The sequence below is a fragment of the Argopecten irradians genome, chromosome 16, assembly GCF_041381155.1.
Source record: "Argopecten irradians isolate NY chromosome 16, Ai_NY, whole genome shotgun sequence".
Taxonomy (NCBI): Eukaryota; Metazoa; Mollusca; class Bivalvia; order Pectinida; family Pectinidae; genus Argopecten; species Argopecten irradians.
The window spans coordinates 25,222,385-25,245,835 of NC_091149.1; the positions used below are offsets into that span (position 1 = coordinate 25,222,385).

The 23,451-nt window shown below is 33.9% G+C and overlaps 1 protein-coding gene and 1 long non-coding RNA gene across 2 annotated transcripts in view; both read left to right on the plus strand.

Moving 5' to 3' along the window:
• LOC138311183 (uncharacterized) overlaps window positions 1–21,480 on the plus strand; it is a 70,811-nt gene extending 49,331 nt beyond the window's left edge. Inside the window, exons 2-3 of the long non-coding RNA XR_011206543.1 lie at window positions 18,971–19,023; window positions 21,062–21,480. This is a non-coding gene — a long non-coding RNA (uncharacterized lncRNA). The remainder of the gene's footprint in view (window positions 1–18,970; window positions 19,024–21,061) is intronic.
• On the plus strand, window positions 3,666–8,980 carry LOC138310535 (alpha-2 adrenergic receptor-like). Its single transcript, XM_069251789.1, has one exon. The coding sequence runs from the start codon at window positions 4,884–4,886 to the stop codon at window positions 6,237–6,239; it is 1,356 nt and encodes a 451-aa protein (XP_069107890.1). The 5' UTR covers window positions 3,666–4,883; the 3' UTR covers window positions 6,240–8,980.
• Window positions 21,481–23,451: the final 1,971 nt, after the last annotated feature.

A 23,451-nucleotide genomic window follows, 5' to 3' on the forward strand; every position in this document is an offset into this window, starting at 1 on the left:
TGATAATTTGTGTGCCTACATATCATACACATATTTTATCAGCTTACACTTATGTCCAAGTACACCGAAGACGTGATATATATACAGACATATAAAACACACTAGTAAGACACACCTTTATGTCTCTCTACCTTTGAAAAACAAAAATTAAAAGTTTCTTAAAAAACAATAATAATACATGAATATATATATCAATGGCCTAAGAGGATGTTATAACACCAACCAAGTGCAAGATTACCTGTGTAAACACTGTTATGCCGTCTGTTGCAGTGGTTATCAACCAACGCACGGTAATTAGGACGACGGCGGGAAACATAAAACGACCCGCGTTATGAAAATTAACACTTGCTATATTTAGATTAAACTGTTAAGAAGGTAATGGAAAGTGTTGTATTGAAGTTACTAAATCATTAGATTTACATAGATTTCTTAGGGTTTTTTACTTTCTACAGACGTTCTTATACCTGAAATTAGAAAGTTTTCAAAATTACAACATTTAATTTGAACTATTGGCAATGTTTATCAACGTTAAAATATCGCCAAACACAACAAGAAATTGTATCTGTCGGCATTGACTGTTTATAACGGAAAGAACCGAGTGCATCTTTGAGTTCGAAATCGGGGTCGCTGAAAATCTCATCCGGCTAATGGATATAGATGTAATAACACCACTAAGAGGCAACTTATATTTTATCGGTTACATTGGCCTGATTAAGAGTAATAGCCGATACATTTACAGCGTATCTCAGTGGCGTAGGAAGATGAAACGTAATTGAGGGGGTGGGGTTATGGGTTGGGGGATGTGGGGGGGGGGGGGGGCGGAGGCAAGGTCCTCAATATTTGGAACCCCCCCTCCTCGCCCCGCACCCACAGGAGGATATTAATTCTTTAATTCAACACACAACCATATATACTTTATAAACTTTTTTCATATATCGTTAAGTAGAATCCTTGTATACATTTATAGACAGTGGCGTCGATAAAAGGAAATTAATAAATACGCAAATTGCCATGCGAGCGCCGAGGGTGCGATATTTTGGTGTTGGGGGGGGGGGGGGTCCGAGATAAAGTTACCTGCATTTAGAAATGATAATTGTGAATGCCGTCATATCATTATGCAACTCTGCTTGACTAAATGAATCTTTTAAGAGACATTTTTTTTTAAATAGTACGTAGAATCACTTGATTGACATTTTTAGTCTAGTTCATGTGTGTTGAATTTTTACTGTTAAACGTTTCAACATTATATGCATACATGAACGTTTAAGGAAATGCGCCACGCAGCGGAAAATTGTCTAAAATAAAGTACGAAAATGTGCAGGAGGACCCTTTTTTCTTCCAAATGTGCAATTTTAGAACATTTCAGTCGGCAAAAAATGGGATGAGGCAAAAAGACATGCTTGTTTGTTTGATTAATTAACGTCCTATTAACAGTTATGGTTATGTTAGGACGGCCTCCCATGTATGCGGTGTGTTGCGTGTATGTTGTGCGAGGTGCGTGTTTTGGGAGACTGCGGTATATTCATGTTGTGTCTTCTTGTATAGTGGAACTATTGCCCTTTTTATAGTGCTATATCACTGAAGCATGCCGCCGAAGACACCAAGCAACACACCCGACCCGGTCACATTATACTGACAGTAAAACAGCATACGATCTATGAAGCTTTAGAGTATTTGATGGAAATATGACAAGAAGTGAGAGGTATTTTCATCCGTTAATTATGTATATATTATACATGAATGCAGGTGTACATGTACATTATTAAGCAAACATATACATAGGTCTACAATGTATATGTAAGGTATATTTTTGCTTTGAATACATAAAAGTACACATAAAATTTAGATATATAGTAAGGCTGATTTTTTTAAGTAAATAAGATTGAAACTAGTGACATGTAGGGGAATGTCCATTAGACGGATAGAGACTATAACTAGGTATATATAGGGAATGTCAATTAGACGGATAGACACTATAACTAAGGATATATAGGGAATTTCCATTAGACGGATATATATTATAACTAGGGCTATATAAGAAGTGATCATTAGACGGATGAAGACTATAACTAGAGATATATAGGGAATGCCCATTAGACGGATAGACTTTATAACTAAAGATATATATATATATTGTCCCTTTAGTTTATCTGTATATTCTATATGTGTTCATTGTTTATGTTTTTGTGTACGTCCGTGGCCGTCCTTAACATGTAATTTTATTTGTTCTTCTCGTGTCTTGACAAAGGGGCAGATCGCCTCGAAAATTCGACAATCTGTTGTCCACACTGTTAGAATTACTTCTTTGCCCTATATTTACTACTTTAAGTAATTCGTATCCTACAGACATATGTCTATAAGGATCCAGTGTTATATGGAAAATAGCTGTTGATATTACTTCATTGACCCATATTGATATATACAATGTATAGGGAATGTCAAATATTGATATAATGATAAAAGAAATACACGTACACAACACACCGCATACATGGGAGGCCGTCCTTACATGACCATAGCTGTTAATGGGACGTTAATTAATCAAACAAACAAACAAACAAACAAACTTACTTAGTCACTAAATATGCCTATATTATTATTTTTTTCCCCATTTTTTCCTTATTATAAAGTCTATATATTAGGCCAATTTTTTAAAAGCCTAATAATATTGGCAGGTTTAGCGGAATAGTACCTAATATCATGATAAATGACAAGAAAATAATGGTAGAAGCAAGTACAAAACCATATGATATAATGAAAACTCTTCTTTATGGCTGCAAAAACCTGTACAGTATAGGATTATTAACATTTAGAAACTCTTCACAAAAATTCTGCATACGTTTCAACGTTTAATAGATTTAACACATTAAACAGGAACCTGTAGTCGATAAATTTGTGTTTTCAGTCGATAGTAGATATGTCCAATAGACAGATGAGATTTCCATCGGTCGGGTGTTTTGAATGATCACGCGTCGCGCATGCACTTAGGGATTGTTTACACTCGCCGAAAGATAATACTATGAAATAGTGACTGGGTCGTTCCTATTTATTTTCAGTTTTTCTCCAGTTTGAACAAAATGGTTATACAAACTTTTAAATTTTGTTATAAACACAAAGTACACAACTTTTCCAAGTATTTTCAGTTCTATAATTATTTTTGTCTTTTATTACTTGATTTTTTAACGATTTAGTCCCTTTAACTGTAAGTATTTTTTTTTTTTTTTTGAATCTACCAAGGTTAAGTTCCGTTAAATATATTAAATATATTGATACAGTAATCAAAATATAAATCACTTTACTACTTGATGAAAGGCGACTTTCCATGTTCCATTACGTTATGTCGATATAACCCAATCCATTTACAAAACGTCTGTGCTACTTACATTATTGTAGTACAAGAGCCTACCATACATCGATAAACACGTACAGCCTACCATACATCGTTGTACTTTCCCCGTCCGATGTTGCATAAACACGTACAGCCTACCACACATCGTTGTACTTTCCCCGTCCGATGTTACATAAACACGTACAGCTTACCATACATCGTTGTACTTTCTCCGACCGATGTTACATAAACACGTACAGCTAATATTACCATACATCGTTGTACTTTTCCCGACCGACGTTACACGTAAAGCCTACCATACATTGATGCACTATCCCCGGCCGAGGTTCCGACTTACACTAGGTCGGTTGTTCTATGCACGAACACCTCGGGAGGACATACGAAACGCATCACACGAATAATACTTACACAGATGTAGGGAGTTCTCAAGTCCTGAGTCAACATTTTCTCACAGCTGTATTAATAACCTAACATATCCTGTTTTGTGACAAAGATTGATTAACCGCAAATATTCCCAGATGTGATTATAAAATCGCGTATAATATGTTTTATTACAAATTATTAAATTGTATCTCATGGAAGTGAAAGACGAGTGTTAACTGAACATGGGTTTTGGATTATACGATCACACGTGTCGACTGGATGTGCAAACATTAAAATGACAACATAAGGTGACTATAAAAATTAACATTCAAGACTTAACAAATTCTTTTGAATACTACGAGCACATGTTCGGCTGGTGACGTCTTAAAATGAACAAATTGTATTTCACTGATGTAAAGGAACTTTGATTTAGCACGAATATTGGATTACAAGTATGTGTCGACTGGATGGGCAATGTATACAACGTAAGACGAAGGTAAGGTGTGTATTGGGAAACATTCAAGATTAGAAAACAATTGTCAGAATTTTACGAGCACCTGTTCGGCGGGTTACATTTAAAACGCAGGTGCTATGAAGATGTTTGACACGTGGGAAGTGGATTTACTCATTAAAAGTGTATAAGATGTCATAAACTACGTCATGAGAGTCAAGCTATTGTATACATAGCCCAGATGCTGACAGCTAATGTTAATCAGTCGAACATCATCACCAGTAGTTTTGAGCAAAGTAAATACAATTTAATCATTGATGTCTATTTAACCCTGAGGCATATATGGACAGTCGGGTTGTGTCTTTCAACAAATTTTCGATATACCATTAACCATCCCTGCGTGAATTCCAATAAACCAATTAACCGTTATCGTCATAGGTTATGTATATATTGTAGGAGTCTCCCTCCGGTATTAACCAGATATTGGTAAACCTACATTGGTCATTACAATATAAGTGACTCACTGCTAGGTCCATGTGGTGTTCTTTAGGAGATGTCAATTAAGACTCTATTACCAGTGCTCGGCAGGCAGCCCGACAGTTTGTGTTTTACTGATAACTTGGAAGAGGATTATTAGAGCTCCGTCACACATGGTTTTCATCATAGTGGTCTAATATACTGAATGATAACAGTACTTTTAAACTCTATTGAAAGAGCAAAATGACACAGGAGAATTGGACGGTGGAAACTACACATCCACGATTGGACCTGTATGAACTCAACACACACGAAGCTATTCGGCGTCTTCCGGTTATTCTATTTATAGGAGTTTTGGCGTTTACTGGCATTATTGGGAATATCCATGTTCTGTACGTATACTCCACATGCTTTAAACCTTCAACCTATCGTGTTTTTGTACTATTACTTTCCATCATTGATATGCTGTGCTGTTGCGTGTCAATGCCATTTGAAATGATAGATGAAATATTCCCCTACACATACACGGAAATCATATCTTGTAAGATATTTAAATTCGTCAATACTGCTATTGCCGTTGCTTCAGCCTTTACTCTTGTGATGATAGCGTCAGAGAGGTACCGAAGGATTTGTCGGCCACACGATACGCAGATGTCCGAAACTATGGCTATTTATTGGTCAATTGGAGTGGTTGCGGCGGCGATTGTGGTCACTTTTCCCGCGCTGTATGTGTACGGGCGGAAAACGGTTCCTGACCTTCCTGTACCTGGACATAATATCTCTGTGTACAACGTCACTGGTTTTGAGTGCACGTGGGGAGATCATATGGATGGATCTATTTACGGTTACGTATATTACGCATGGGTACTCCTCTCTGTGATTGGCTCGATGGTAGCACTTGGCGTCCTATACTCAATCATAGGAGTGACCTTGAAAAAGCATAACAAGTTCATGAGAGCTACATTTCGAAAGAAAAGAATGGAGGTTATCAGTAGTAAATATGAAACTGACATCGATGAAAATAAGCGTGTTTCATCTGACTCTAAAGTTGTTGTAAATACAAAATGTTCAGAAGGGAGTAAAGAACTACTTGTACCAGACGTGAGTATACGTCATCTGACCACAGAAGTCAAAAATGAATCACGAAATTCCGGAAATAATCTAGATGTACCTAAGTCATCCGTGGACGACCTATCCAGTGAGCGGATTTCCGACCGTAGGTCATCAACTGAAAGTGCGGTCTCCGCCCAGACAAACCGTACATCTCAGGTTCCTCTGAAAGCTACGGTGACTGCTATCAGCGATAAAGAACAAAGAATCACAAAGGTTCTCTTTGCGATAACGGTACTTTTTATCTGTAGTTTTCTTCCTTATATCATCATACTGATAGCCTACTCCTCTGACACCTCGTACTCCGACGGTTTAAACACTGCAGAGCTTGTGTTGTACCTTATCAGCTTCAGGCTTTATATGATCAACAGTGTTGCCAATTCTTTGTTTTACGGATTTTTTGACACGAAGTTTAGAAAGCATGTAAAGCGATTATATCGGATGCAGTATGATGTATGTAGAAGGATTTTACGGGGGAAACATACGTAAGAGATATTCGGGAATATGTTACCTAACGACCAGAGATGAATGGAAGTGATGTTATAATTAAAAAGGAGAACCTGTTTATAAAGGTCATTCAATTTACATGACAAGTAAAAAGCTTAACAGCTAAGTGATCTTAGGTGTTATAAATGACCATCTAGGTCCCTAAGAAAGTGTCTTAATAAGCATGTGATCTTATACAGAGGTGTCGCTATGGTAGATCTCACTCTATGTGAGGAACATTGGTGTTTATTTTGTAACATTTTTATGGGAAAAGTATCATTCAAATAGGCACTTTGCATATGAAATTGGAAATTAGAATTATTTTTCTTCGTTTGTTTTATAGCATAATGGTTACAACATGTCTTTGTTCTAAAATTACTAAGAAACACTATTTTTTTATTTATCACAATAAAAATTGAAAACACTGAATGGTTGTGTATTGCTATATTTGTGCCCGAAAACAGAATCATCTTGCTGTTATAATCCTTAATTAATCTAACAAGAACAACTGTATAGAATCATTAGAAATAGTAATGGAAGTTTAATTCGGGAAAGTATGCGTTCTGTGCTGTATCGATACACTCTCCTTGAGTTTTGGCGTTTAAGGACTGTTTAACTTGTCAATCTGATCAATAATACAGATCCTTATTATCACTACGTTTGATAAGAGGATCTGACAACGTCACGTCCAGATGACCTTTGGAAATGACCAATCAAATATGCACTGCCAGAATCTTGACTGGGGACGAAATAGTTTGAAAATCCTCGTATACATAGTACTCTCGCCCAAAGAGCACAACAAAGCTTAATGGTTGTGTATATTGGGACGAAATGGCGTTATCAATTGACGTAAAAATGTGTAGAAAATGTATGTGATCTGAAGTACACGTGGTAGAAAGGTCATCCGAACATGACCCCTTATGGGATGTTGTCAGATCCTCTATTAAAGGAGTGGTTATAAGGATCGTTATTTTAATCAGATTGTTTAACTTGTCTGTGGCGATTTATAAATGATGAATTCTCTTGTGTGATTTGGAAGGTATCCGACTGTTTTTATTGCGTCTCTATGAAATAATGAAACGCTTGGTCATTAGTGCTATCTCACTAACGTATACTATCAAGACTATCGAACAGTACCCGTCATTTGTACTGACACTGTGCCTCCAGTCGTTCCACAACGTCATAACTGATTAACGTTAAATAGGAGCCCGTTGTAAGTAAAATGTGACCTGTTAAGGTATTCTGTTTGATGCCTCTGGCAGCATGTCTCATTGAGATAGCAATATAGCAAGGGCAAGGGCTCCACTAATACATGGAGATACAACACAAATATACCGCAGCCTACCAAAACTTACAGACATCCACACACCGCAATGAATTGTTGAGAGAGGAGGCCGTCCTTAAATGACCTTAGCTGTCAATGAGATATTTTACCAAATAAACTAAACCGGATTATATCACTTAAAATTACGACCTGAGTGTGTCTCGGCCAGGAGACGGACTATCACGGAAACAAACACTGAACTCAAGAACAATATGTGATTTCTAGTGACAACCTATTCATGAGAAAATTTTACGTAGTTACGTTTTTTTTTGTTTTTTTTTTTGTAATTTAAAGTGAATCGAAAATTTTCACAAAGCATGGTTTTACATTTCAAACGCTGTTAACTTAGTAAATGACATATTCAAAAGCTACAAAATGATTCGCGAAAACAGGTCAGTGCGATTAATTTCTAAACAAAAACTCGCTTAATTTTACGTTATATAATCATAACGTTTTTTGTCCCGCATCAATTGACGTATAAATTAATCATTCACATTTGTCACAAACGAAAACACCGTGCTCTGGAAATACAGTGATAAGTATTGGGTGTGGAAGGTATCCCCATGTGTGAATAGTGCTTTAAATGTAATCAAAGAATCCTTGAACCTTTTTTTTTACTTAAGGTTTGTTATATATTATGTTAGAATCACGACTTGGTAAGAAATACTATACATTAAATCACAATCTTTTACTGAAGTGTACGTTTTTCGTTTTTGTTTTTGCAGGTTTTTATTTATCTTTCTGGGTTTTTTGGGGGGTTTTTTTACTTATAATTTTTTTTTTTTTTTTCACTTTTTCTATTTTTACTCTTACTCTGTTTCCTTTAGTATGAATGTTAAAGATGCTCCACCGCCGACAGAGCATAGATGATAATCATCATTTGAACAATTATTGGTCTTTAATCATATATATATATCTCTAATGAAAACAAAAAATAATATAAAATAATTTATTTTGCCTTTGTGGTATGGATAATCAGTACTTCATTACATATAGGATAAAGTGCCACGAATTTTTTTCGGGATGCAATTAATTATTTTTTTATATATATTTTTAACTTAAACAAAAATTAAAAGCTCAAACATTTCATTGGTAGTTATGGTGTAAAGAAAGTAACTTTTGTAAACAAAGGAAAATACTTAATCGTCTGCTTCTGTTTTTGATAGTGAATAAATATCATTTGTCAGCGGTGGAGCATCTTAAAATGAAGTCAGATATCGCAGGGTTATTTACATTAACTGACGTATGTTCCCTTTCGTTGAGATAAAACAATGAATGTCTTTTTGTTGACGATAAGAATGAAACATACATAAGAGTACAGGATGGGTTGACATAATAGTTATACTTGTGAATTATTTTAGATAGTATGGAAGGAAACCTCGTGTCGAAGTATATGTGTGTTATGTGTACGAATAATTAATTGTTTATATTTGGTAATAACTGTAAACACACGTATATTAGCTAAGTTAAAGATGCCGCACCGCCGACAGAGCATAAATGATACCCATCATTTGAGCAATAATTGGTGTTTAATCGTGTTTATATATATGTCTAATTATCACAAAAGTAATTTAAAATGATTTATTTTGCTTTTGGTGCATGCGCAATCAGTACTGCATTCCATATAGGATATAGTGCCACAGAATTTTTTGGGATGCAATTATTTATTTTTGATATTTTTATCTTGAAGTAAAATAAGAAGCTCGAACTTTTCAATGGTGGTAATGTTGTAAAGTAAGTAACTTTTGTAACTGAAGAAGAAAAATACTAATTCGTCTGCTCCAGTTTTTGATAGAGAAAAATAATCATTTGTCAGCCATGGAGCATCTGATAATTTTAGTGCATATGCGGAAAAATCTAAATTACGATTAATTACAGTTGATTTAAATTAGCGCAATTCGGTGGTTCTATACCAGATAAACCTGTGTACAAAATGTTAGCGTTGTACACCCGAAGCGCTAAACTACAGCCGAAAGAAGGACTTTTACAGGATATTATTGTTTGTTTTATTAATTAACATCCTATTAACAGCCAGGTTCATTTAAGAAGACCTCCTAAGTTAGCAGTAGATATATTATGGGTAAGAATGTAAATGTGCCAGGATCTACAGCTGTACTTTTATTTTATAAATCAAGCGGTTAGGACTGAAACAACAACGTTATCTATACACAGTTTTTTACTTTTTGTATGAACTTGCTTACGTTTGATAATAAAATCTGATTACATCTGTTATTAGTTAAGCTAACCAGTCTTTCGTCATGTTACCAGCAGGAATATAAATCATCGTGCCACACTACTAAATAAAAAAGAATGGAATGCTTGTTAGAATGAAACACAGTCAAACAAATCCCAGTTTTATGTTATATAACTTAACTGCACGAATGGAAACATCAATCAACACTAGACAAACAGCATATACAACGGGGGCAATATAGTCATGTATTCTCGTACCGTATCCTTATAATCTTTTTTATGATTCAAATGTTCTTTGTGTTGTGTGTTGATGTACATATCGCAAAAAATGATCTCCAAATTTTGAAATAATTACTGTGCAGTTATTTTATTACTGATTTTAGCAAGAAACTTAAAGCATCGAAATTAGAATAATTCTTCTGGACATAGAAATGTATAAAAACCGCCAGCTTAACCATCACTTTCTCTTTGTGTTATGTTTTCCATGATTCCTTCAAAACAGCAAACCTTTATAAATTGGTTTGTTCCTAACAGCTGAGTCTTGTAAACAAACTAATTATTGTTTCAGTCGTTCTTTAAAAAAAATAAGCCAAAAGATCTTTGGGAATTTTACTTAACTTTTATAACGCTTTTCTATGGAAACTGTGAAGCAAAAAAACTTTCATAAAGTTACGAAATGTTGATGGAAGTGGGCTCTGGTAACACGTATCATCAGCCCTTTTTTGTCTGAGAGATGTGTTCGTAGTCATTAGGTTTCACTTTGTTTAAACATATGTTTTGTAAACAAACTCGTTATCATCTCAGTTAGGCATAGCACTAGAAATTGGGTAAGATATTCACTTATTACGAAAAAATAGACACAATTTGAATATACAATTTTAAAGTCTTACACACGTGTTTATAAATACCACTGCCATGCCGCCACGTGTTAAAAAGGAAGCGGTGATAAGGCACTTTGTAAAGGAACATTTGGGGAGTATAAAATCTGGAACAAACTCTCTCGGACAATAAATGGAAGAAAATCAGTAAGTTACGAGGATATTAGACAGGAAAAAATTGTGAAAGATGACCTAAACCATTGTAATTAGTTGATTATTGGTTTTATAATCCTGTGTCAACTGCTATGCTAATTGGTTGATTCTTCGTAACTTCTTGTTATCGATTGGATTATTGAAGGACGACGATGTTCATTACAATACACACCTTAAACTGATAAAAATAACATAGAAAACAACAATTATTTTTATAATATAATTATGCACGGGAAAATCGTACAAACGGATAATACCATTTATGTATGGGAATCGATTTTAATTGACAGGATATGAACACAAAATAACGTTTCTGTACTCCGCTGTATTGATTGGTTGATTGATTAGATCAACGTCCTATTAAGGGTCAGCGTCATTCAGGACAGCCTTCGGTGTATGGGTGTATTGCATGTGGAGTTTGCGCGTGTGTTGTGGGAGACTGAAGTATGTTCTTTCTGTGGTTTGTTGTCATAGTGCAAATTTTGTCCATTTATATACTGGTATCAGTGGCAAGCCAGTAACGTCGCACAAGTACACACACAACATAACTCATTAAACTGTTATCGGTCAAACCTACTCCCTTCATGTTGGTTGGCAAAGTAAATTTCAATTAGTGCATGTATGTATAAAATGATAACTCTTAGCTGATTATATGAGTCGATAATACTGAAATTGATATGCAAATGAATTATTATTGAATATTTATAAAAATGAAACGATTTACAGGTGCTATTAGTGCTGAAATCAATATACAAATGAATATATTAAAGTGATTACCTACAAACTTGAAACGGTTTACAAGTCCCATTGCGACCATAACCTGTCGCATGATGTATATGGCTATATCCTTAATAAAAACCAATCAAATTACTTAATGCCTTACGGCCATGACACGTTAGCTGCCATAAGGTCCCAGTAGGAAGTAAAATGGATACTGATGTATGTCTGACCATGGATTTTATACCAATACTGCTTTATTTTGGTAACTATTTCTCGCTTTATTTGTCGTTTGTTTGTTTGTCCTAGTAACAATCAGGGTCATGTAAGGACAGCCTCTCATATATGCGGTGTGTAGCGTGTGTGTGTTTTGGGAGTATTTTCGTGTTGTATTCTTGTATAGTGTAACTCTTGCCCTTTTCATAGTACTATATCACTAAAGCATGCTGCCGCAGACACCAAGCACTCCATGTTGTTCCTCTCGTATCCAAATGCTTATAACGGTGATTTATTATCTTGGTATTTATGTAAGAGAGTTTATCCTCGCATGTAAAGGCACTCTACGTTTCTAAAACACAAAAATATATTTTGTTAATTTAAAAAGTTTTTAGGGTCAAAAACTATTTATAGGAGGCTAAAGATGAAGCTACGAGTCCAAACATATGCGTTAATCCTCGTGTAAATCCTTGTTAATAATTACTTAAGTTAATCAAAAAAAAAACAAATTCCCCTAACGTCACAGTAGTGTTATTACATTGTGTCTTACGAACATTCGTGTTATTTTTTCTTCGCACAACAAACTTGTACGATTCAACACATGTATATAGTATTGCTTAATTATGTTAGGGCCAAAAGGCTATTAGTGTGATAAATAGTTTTATGTCGCACAACGGTCACGAAGGGCTTACTATTGCGAACCACTTTAATTGTTCTTTACAACAGTTGCATCTAAACTGGTCGAATATCTAACACCTAGCAAAGGCCTTTATGGTGCAATATCTGATTTGATAAGAAAATTTTACGTAAAAAGAAGTATTCGTTCTCAAGGAACTGCTAAACCTGAATACTTTCAATAGCACTGGTTTCAATAACATCCCTGTTCGTTTTCTATAAGATTTAGCAAACTTTATTAAAATTCCTATCACATTTTTGATAAACCAATCTATATCAGAGGAAATAGTACCAGATGATATGAAACTTGCGAAATTTAAACCACTTTTCAAACAGAATGATAGGTTAAAGGCAGAGAACTACCGACCAGTTAGCATTCTTAGTATAGTTTCCAAATTTTTAGAGAAATCTGTTTACAAGCAACTTGAAACATATTTGAAAGTAAACAATATTTATATGAGCTTCAATCAGGCTTTCGAAACTCTTTTTCTACCGATTTGTGTCTCATTCACCTGGTTAACCAAATAAGGTTCCTAACGTCGAAGGACCAGAATCCCTCCCTTTCTTTTATAATGTTGCAAAAAACTTGAATAATCACCCTGACAATATAAAATGAGAAAATAACAAACGTCGTTTAAATGTCTCGACAAAAAACATTTCCATGATATTTCTAAAGATCAATATCGGAGTGAATATAGGTATTTCTAATTTATCTAATGTCCTATAGATAAGTGTAAAGGCTAAGTATTTTTTAATTGTCCATTGTCATATAAAACATATTATTTTATAAGTATGTAATAAGTTAAGTGTATTAAGTTCACTTTATAATTATTCATAAACTTATTATATGAGGACCCCATTAGAAATAAGCCTTTGTGGCTTTGGTGGATTATCCAAGGTAAAGATTTACATGTATTATGTTTGTTTATATGTAACTTTACGGTGAACATTTGTTATATATCTATGTATTGATATCTTTATGTCCAACTAAACCGCCACTTATATGTTTATTTGTTACTTTACCTGAATAAATATTATTATTAATTTTATAAGCATAAAGTATTATTCTCCTATTTTATAACAAAACCTCTTTGAAACAAAACAACCGATTATGAACAGGAGGTGTAATAATGCAATCTGATTGCTACATCAATCGACAACGCAATTTATCACAGTATACAAAAACACTTAGTCTTGCTGTGTTGTTTGGACGAGATGACTTCGTACACGAAAATGATTATGACAGTTATTTTGAACAATATCCTCCCCTTTAAGTCACATTCAAAATTCTGGCAACAGCAACTTGATTGGCTATTGCCAAAGGTTACCTGGACATGACCCCTAATTGGATGTTGTCAGATCTTCTTATCCAACGCAGGGAAAATAAGGATCTTTATTTTAATCAATCTAAAGTCCTTATCCATCAAATTAAACATTAATAAATATATGGTTAAGAACAACAATGCTTAATTATGGCAAAATGTGCATGTAATGTATGGATGATAGCTGCAGTTTACAACAAACATTCTAGTCGGCATGTGTCAAAAGACTATTTAGTTCTTTACATAATTATACATAATTAAACAGACATATTATATGATTGAAATGTAATAAACCAGTTAGCATTCTTAGTATAGTTTCCAAATTTGTAGAGAAATCTGTTTACAAGCAACTTGAAACATATTTGAAAGTAAACAATATTTATATGAGCTTCAATCAGGCTTTCGAAACTCTTTTTCTACCGATTTGTGTCTCATTCACCTGGTTAACCAAATAAGGTTCCTAACGTCGAAGGACCAGAATCCCTCCCTTTCTTTTATAATGTTGCAAAAAACTTGAATAATCACCCTGACAATATAAAATGAGAAAATAACAAACGTCGTTTAAATGTCTCGACAAAAAACATTTCCATGATATTTCTAAAGATCAATATCGGAGTGAATATAGGTATTTCTAATTTATCTAATGTCCTATAGATAAGTGTAAAGGCTAAGTATTTTTTAATTGTTCATTGTCATATAAAACATATTATTTCATAAGTATGTAATAAGTTAAGTGTATTAAGTTCACTTTATAATTATTCATAAACTTATTATATGAGGACCCCATTAGAAATAAGCCTTTGTGGCTTTGGTGGATTATCCAAGGTAAAGATTTACATGTATTATGTTTGTTTATATGTAACTTTACGGTGAACATTTGTTAAATATCTATGTATTGATATCTTTATGTCCAACTAAACCGCCACTTATATGTTTATTTGTTACTTTACCTGAATAAATATTATTATTAATTCTATAAGCATAAAGTGTTATTCTCCTATTTTATAACAAAACCTCTTTGAAACAAAACAACCGATTACGAACAGGAGGTGTAATAATGCAATCTGATTGCTACATCAATCGACAACGCAATCCATCACAGTATACAAAAACACTTAGTCTTGCTGTGTTGTTTGGACGAGATGACTTCGTACACGAAAATGATTATGACAGTTATTTTGAACAATATCCTCCCCTTTAAGTCACATTCAAAATTCTGGCAACAGCAACTTGATTGGCTATTGCCAAAGGTTACCTGGACATGACCCCTAATTGGATGTTGTCAGATATTCTTATCCAACGCAGGGAAAATAAGGATCTTTATTTTAATCAATCTAAAGTCCTTATCCATCAAATTAAACATTAATAAATATATGGTTAAGAACAACAATACTTAATTATGGCAAAATGTGCATGTAATGTATGGATGATAGCTAACAAACATTCTAGTCGGCATGTATCAAAAGACTATTTAGTTCTTTACATAATTATACATAATTAAAAAGACATATTATATGATTGAAATGTAATAAACCTATTTAAAACATTTTACAAACTTTGTTTTCCGTTCCTTATATATATATATATATATTATACTATATTTTCGCATACATATTATTGGTGGTAAAATTGCTGGGTGTCTGCATGCTTCAGTGACATAGCACTATATAAAGGACAACATAATCATGAACAAGAACATACTGCAGTCTCCCAAAACACGCACCACACACTTCACACACGCGCCACGTCGCATACATAGGAGGCCGTTCGTACATAATCCTGGCTGTTAGTAGGACGTTAATTAAATAAACAAGAAAACAAAATAAATATCTATTAGAGAAACAGTTTTCACTTTTATAAATGTGAAAGGTCAAGCTCCGAATGTTTTTACTCCATGTTTTCAATTAAATGGATGTGTCTAACCGATCTACCAGAACTACCAGTGCGAATAGACTTGTGTGCATCTAGAAAAATGGAACGATTTTTTTTTAAAAATTCAGGTATGTTGATGTAGCTCAAAAATTGGACAAATATTTACCTTAATAAATTTTGTATTGAAATTGCAGATGTTGCGCAGAATGATTGCATTGATAGTTAAATTTTGTACAGTTATATTTGTATGACTATATATAAATAAATCCTAAGCCATATTCCTTACTTTCATTAAGTATACAAATCTACGGTAGGGAACCACCCAAGTGGAATTTTAAAATGCTTATATTTAAAGACTTCGGCATTGAAATGTTGTATCAATATTCTATCCTCTAGTTTAACCGTTATCTTTTATAATCCGCAATATTTTAGGTGCTACCGTTATTGTCATAAAATTAGGATTTAATATTAAATAAATACTTATTGTTAAGAATTGCCTAATTACCTATAATATACTGTCGTCGAAATACTTATATAACGATGATATATGCGATATTCGCTCACAATATTGCCTTAAAGAAATGTACCGAAACACAATGAAAGGCGTCCTGTGATTCCTTAAAGTCTCTTTAATTTTTTTACGAACACTAGAAGCGATATGGATCCCACTTTGCAAAGTACTATGTGGTTACATATATTTACAACTCATCAATCGTATAGTACCAGACTGTAAGAACCTCCAGCTATTCCAGTAACCGTACTACAATTACGACCAGAGTAGTTTTCACCGAGATTAGGGTACCGGTACTCTAAGTTGGACAATGACATTATCAGAGACAAATGAATTGTGTTATTATCTGATATCCCACCCTCCCAACCTGTCGTATAATTTGTCTTATATAAAAGATATGTTGCATGAGAGTGGTTACAGCTCATTTACATGTAATAAAATGTATTATCAAACGTATACCTTACGTTTTTGTAAGGGAAGTAACTCGTACAGAAATTTTCATACTTTTGTAATATTGAGTTCACGTTCGAATTCGAATCAAAAAAGCATTTTTCGCATGTTTTTGTGTGTTTTTTATGTAAACTGAAGGGGACCACTAAATTTTGCGACTATTACAACAATCTCGCTGTTGAAATAACACATAATATAAATATGAACATATGTAATGGAGCTGCACTAGATACATCATTGGTGACCAGCGAGCTCAATCGATAAAGTATTCTGCTAGTGCTCAGATGGTTCAGGAAAAGAATAATTCTTTTTAGAAAATGTATCTTAAAACTCTTGATGTTTTCAGAGTATGATTTATCATTGAAAAGCAAATGTCATACAAAGAACAAGTTAACAACTTGATATACTTCGTACACCTATCCTGCTTTAATGCGTACACAATGTCAGCTTTAAAAGAATTTAATTAAAAACATTTTACGACCCCATCTCTTGCTAAAAATTAGCTTACAATGTATGATGATGATTCCTTACCCGTTAGTCATAATCGGAATTCTCCACGGTAAAAAGTTTGTACTAATAGCCGAAAGTCTAAGTACATGTTTCCTAGTGTCTGCTGACGTTGACTCATTTAAGCGCTTTCCCTGTAAGGAAGTTCACTGAAATGTGTCCCCTAACTGAGGCAGTCTAATAACATTTGTAAATCAAAACAAAATGACTGCTATATTTACATGCACAATTTAAAATCCTGATTTAATTCTGACAAAAAACATTTATAATTGCAGTAAAGAATAAAGAATGTTAAAACAAACAGCAATATGAGGTTTTATTAGATATGCTCCGATGCTGTTATATTTTCTTGGCTAATACATGGTCACGTGATGTTAAATACATAGCATTGACTCTGTGTTTCCATTTTATACTCGATTAATCTCTCCCAGATTCCAGCGGTCTTCTAAACAGCCCACGGAAATTTCAAGATTCTTTAAAACATATTTCCGAAGCATTCTAATTCTTTAATACACGTTGTGTTCTGGGGCATTCTTAGACACTAAGGGCTCCCAACAGATGATCATCACACTTGAACATTTCACTGTTTTATTAGGACATGTTACAGTGTCAATCATAACGTTAAAGGTGCCGCCTTGATGCGTCTTGTACATAATTGTTTTTATATATGTAATATTCTTGTGTAGATTTGTTGTGGTAAAAAAATCATGCTCTTGTTAACATATAAAAATTGAAACAGCATATACTTGTTAACATCAGTATATCTAATGGCGGCCTTTTCAGCTTGGATGGCCCCTTACAACATACAAAAATAACATTGCAGCATGGTCGCTTGTGTACTTACAAAATACAAAAAATATCAAATATGGAAATTTCAGCCGATATGTTAAAGGGAGATAACCGCTTAAATTTTCACTGACATATTACTTAAGAAATAGACATGAAACATGACATTTTGTTAGTTTGTTTTTGTAACATTTGCCTTTAAACGTCTGCTTTTTCTGACGGAATATGATATGATCATTCAAAATATATCCAAGTTATATGAATCATTTTGCGCTTGATTTACATTAAGTAAATATTGACGATTTACATACGACGACTGCCGTTTTAAAAACACTCATTGTGACATAAGCTACATCTGGACCTCATTGTACTAATCATCCGTCGAAACGTAATACTCTATCAATATCAATATCAATATCAATGTCAACAAAAGGCCAGTCCATGAGCTGCTGGTATAGGTGAGAGTGAATACAGCAAAATAAACTCTTTAACTTAGAGAGATCACTTAAAGCGATTGTTTCCATGATGTAACCATTCAGTACATACTCGGTATTCTTTATCATAGTAAAAATGCAGATATGTATTAAAGATGCTCCACCGCTGACAATTGGTATTTTTTCACTATCAAAAAGCAGGAGCAGACGATTTAGTATTTTTCTCCAGTTACAAAAGTTACTTACTTTACACCATTACCACCATTGAAAAGTTTGAGCTTCTAATTTCCCTTCAAGTTAAAAAGAAATAAAAAAATAATTAATTCCACCTCGAAAAATTTCCGTGACACTATATCCTATATGGAATGAAGTACTGATTGTGCATGTACCAAAGGCGAAATAAAATGTACCTATTACATATCGAAATGATTTATTTGTTATATTTAGGTCAATGGCAGCTTTCTGCATATTCGACTTTCAGGATTTCCTTGACGTATTTTTCCCATGAGAAAGCTTTGCATTAATTTAAGAAAGTTCCTTTATTTTGGAGTTTTCACTTATACTCTGATGTTTTAAGTTAAGTAATATCCCTGAATATGGGCCTAGCCATTACTGGACATAGTTTGTGGTCATACTGACAATATTCACTTTAATATTCAGACGGAATGTTCATGCAACTGGTTTCGCTTCTTACAGGACATATTTGGAATCAAACTGACAATATTTACTACATTGATCACCACTGTCAGGTAAGTTTTTATTTTCTGTTTGGTTACTGTTACTGCGTCGGCTGTAAACACATCGATGCACGTGTTTTATTTAAGGATCGATCAGATAATTGGTTAAAATAATGATTTTAAGCCCATTTTCTATATATGGTTGAATGGATAAAAGTAAAATAATAATAGCCTTTATTTCAAATCGATCTTACTTTAAGGTCAGAGACTCGTCTTCCAAATGGTTGACTTTGTTTGTTTGGTTTAATTAACGTCCTATTAACAGTTAAGATCATGTAAGGACGGCCTCCCATGTATGCAGTGTATTGCATGTATGTAGTGCGAGGTGCGTGTTTTGGGAGACTGCGGTATATTCGTGTTGTGTCTTCTTGTATAGTGGAACTATTGTCCTTTTTATAGTGCTATATCACTGAAGCATGCCACCGAAGACACCAAGCAACACACCACACCCGGTCACATTATACTGACAACGGGCGAACCAGTCGTTCTATTCCCCAAATGGTTGACATAAGAATATACGATATTTACAACATGAGATATATCACAGACATTACATATTACAGCGTTATCATTATAATGAATATCACTTTCAACTTAACACAAAAGAATTAGAAATAAAAAGGCACTCACAAAGCTCATGGTGCGTAAATATATGGAAAATAAAAAACACACCTTAATGAATAAGTGTTCGATTTACATATATGACAAAAGAATAAGAATTGACACAATATATGCTATTTTAGCATATATTTAAATTGATTTGGTTTGATGAATTAATCAATAGAGATAACGTCACTATCAAAGTCATTAAAAGTTCCATACATATATATATATATATACGTTAGAGATCGATCGCAGATTTGTTTTAGTTTTGTTTTTTCTATATGTGTGTATATATATTGTAACATCTAACACGATCACGTTGTACAAAACGTGTTCATCAAAGAAATTTATTGAAAGCATATTAGAAGGAAAACGCCAGTCTAGATCATCTTTAATCCATTCAATTTGGTTTCATATTTATTCAGCGACGGAAGAAGTCCTTTGTTCACTTCGTTTCATAAAAAAGTTCTGCAGGAAAACAAAACCTGATTTTACTTAAGATCAAACAGCTGTATGTGCTTTTCGTGCGGTCATTTTGCCGTCGACTATACGTGTCGTGGACAACATCAGACAGATACTCAAAATCAACTGTCTCTCGGTATGACGGTTGATTATGAGTACAGCTTACTATATATACCGGTCCTACTCGTGACCGTCATCGGTATTCCTCTCACCATACTGACCATCCGATTCTACACGAGACGGATAAGAAAGACATCTACTTCCACGATCTTATTTCTCGCATGTTTGGCCGTTTTTGACATGATCGCACTTGTGACGAGCATACCGACGGTCGTCTCCAGAAATTATGACTTTTTCGTCGACAAGTGGACTGAAAGCAGACGAACTATTTTACTCAGCTTCGGTCACCGTCTACCAATATTTTGGTCTAACATGGTTCTACTATTAGTCGCGATTGAAAGACTTATATCTGTGTACCGTATCACGTGAAACATATTTTCACCAGTCGACTTGCTATTGGTAGTATTGTTATTATTTTGCTAGTTGGACCTGTAATTCTCTTCTCCATGCCTATCAAGCTTCCTGGAAATTGTTCCGACCAATGGTTCAATTACTCACCTTAAAACGCCTCGTATAATGATGCTCGACCAAGAGTTTTATGTTGGCGCCATTTTAGTAGGGATGTGCATGTATTTTGGTTTTTCTGTTATTGGCGTCTTCGTCTGTAATATCTGTTTGATGACTTCGCTCATCTACAAATCTAGATCCATTGCCAGGAACTTGGGGGAAGCACTGACGCCCTTACAGCTGAAGGAATTACGTATGACAAAAGTGGTGATTTTTATCACGTTTTGTGATCGTTTTTCTCCTGACGACGGTGAGCGGCGGTCCCATCCCCGTGTTGGTGGTCCTTATTGTCCGTCCTGTGTCCGATTTACTAGAAGCTTTTAATAACTCGATGGATTTTGTTGTTTTATTGTTACAGAAGTAGAAAATTTCGGACAGAAATAAAGGGACTGCTATCAAGGATGCGTCGCCTTTCTCAAAAACACAATTGTTCCACTTCATGTTGTCTACCGGAGAAACTTAAGTGTTACCATCATTGAACCGAATCGAGTAATGAATATTCTATAACACAGGAAAACATCGCCTTATCAAACTACTCAATCACTGAGGAAACATCCCGAGCCTGACAACATACCGCCACTTTACTCCACCTTTATGAATAAAATCAGAAAAATAATCCATTTTGTAAAGCCGTACTGGAAACCAGGACTCGGTTGTTCAAAAGACGATTAACTCAATCACATAATTAGTGAAATTTGCATTTCTCATTTGTTGCAACGTTTGTGGTTATATATTTCCAAAAAATCTGCAAGTAAGTAAAGAATTGAGCTCTAAAAATCGTTTTTGTTTTTGTTTTGTTTTTTTCTTGAAAAATTCATATAAGCAGAAATTATTTTATCTTGACTTGATAATAGTTGTTTGCTTGTTATTAGCATAATGACATTTTGAAGTGCTGTGCCCAGGAAGGTGACCCAAAGGATTGCTTCAGATTACGAACTAGGACACATACTACATAACGTGTAAACAATATTATCAGGAAAAAATAAAATGGTCAAAAATTTTAGTAAATTAAAAAATAGCTCAATTGTTTGACCTTGCATGCCAGTCAGGAAATATGACTACTGTGACAACGATTATATGAAAAGGCAGGTAAAGCACATATTCGACCACGGAAGCTACCTAGGAAATTAACATCCGAATTATACACGGTACCTAACAATCAATAGTTCGGATGTACCTTTAAATTATGAGTTTAAATGAATTACGTAACATCAATGATTCCAAGCATATATACGATATTTACAATTCTGAAAATAAATTTCAATATATACCTTATAATTGATACATCGGAAGTAAATAGACAAGAGCTTAAATAAATGATATAACAGCAATAACAACAAGCATAAATGTACATACAAGCTGTACAATATTTAAATTCCTGAAAATATTTCAACATATACCTGATAATTAATGCTTCAAATGTATTTTGACATAATGAACCTAAATAAATTATATAATTGTATTGACTCCTGGCATATATACACTATTTAATATCCTGAAAAACAAATTCTAACCAATAATTAATATTTATAACTTAAGTACATGTATGTTTCAGGAATTTAATTATTGTATGTATGCTTGAAGTCCATGCAGTTCTCTGATTGTACACAAATGTAGTTATTCAAACACTGACATCATTGATATAATCATTTTTTCAGACAATGTGACAAAATAAAATATATTAAAATGAATGATCATATTGGTGTATAAATGGATTATACCTTACGTCGTTGAGTCTCTGTAACGTCGTTTCCGCGCCATTTTCGTATTGTTCCACATATAGATTGTTCTTCAATAAAAGCTGAACTCTATCTGGTCGATGTTGTTTTTATGGGTATTTTATAACCTTACTGTCGAATACCAAACTTTCCTAAATATCCTTTCTTTATGCATAATGGAAAATATTCGGTACAATTTGCAGGGAGAATAAGACAAAAATGCGGATAACAAATTCACTCAGCAATTTTATTTTGCTAAGATGATTTAGTTTGAAAAAGTAATATGTTTAAATTTATACATAAAACCTGACGTTATAAAAGCAAATATTTAAGAGGTACAAATGTAAGGTGTATATCGCCCCAAAGGTAAAAGGCGACCGTTTTAAAATTCCAAATTTAAACTTAGCTAGACTGGGTATGAACTGAATTCAGAACACTAATAACTTTACCGTCTCATTATCGCATGTGTTGCTGCACTGTAGGTTCAGCGTTCATGTCACCACTGTTATTTTAACAAGCAAGTGATATCATTTGTTTTATAAAGGAAGTCATTTAAATAGAGGTTTTCAAATTTTGAGTTATATTTGATATCAAATGATTAAAGAAAGAAAAAAAACATTTCCGTGAAAATGTCATTATGTAAACAATACGCCTTTCCAATACAGAGTTAATAGTAAACATTGTAATACAATGGCTAAAATATGAAATTTATTTACCATACATTTTTCACCTTAAACAACTTCTCCAAAAGCAGGACATCTGTAGTCCAGCAATTTGACGTACAGAATGCTGGAATGAAGGGGTACCAGGGCCCAGTTTCACGAACAGTCCTTAAACCTAAGGAATTCCTTTACTTAAAATTGTCCAAAGGAAATCATTAAAACCTTATGGAAGGTTCCTTTACTTAAGATTTTTCCTTATCTTTTGTAATGTGTTTTTGTGGGGAAATTTAGGATAAGGAACATTCCTTAAAGTTAAGGAATGTGCATGAAACTGAGTCGAGGTGACCTTGAACATTCAAGGTCACCTG

Coding starts and splice junctions, on each gene's coding strand:
- LOC138310535 (XM_069251789.1), top strand. CDS start 4,884: ATGACACAGGAGAATTGGACGGTGGAAACTACACATCCACGATTGGAC.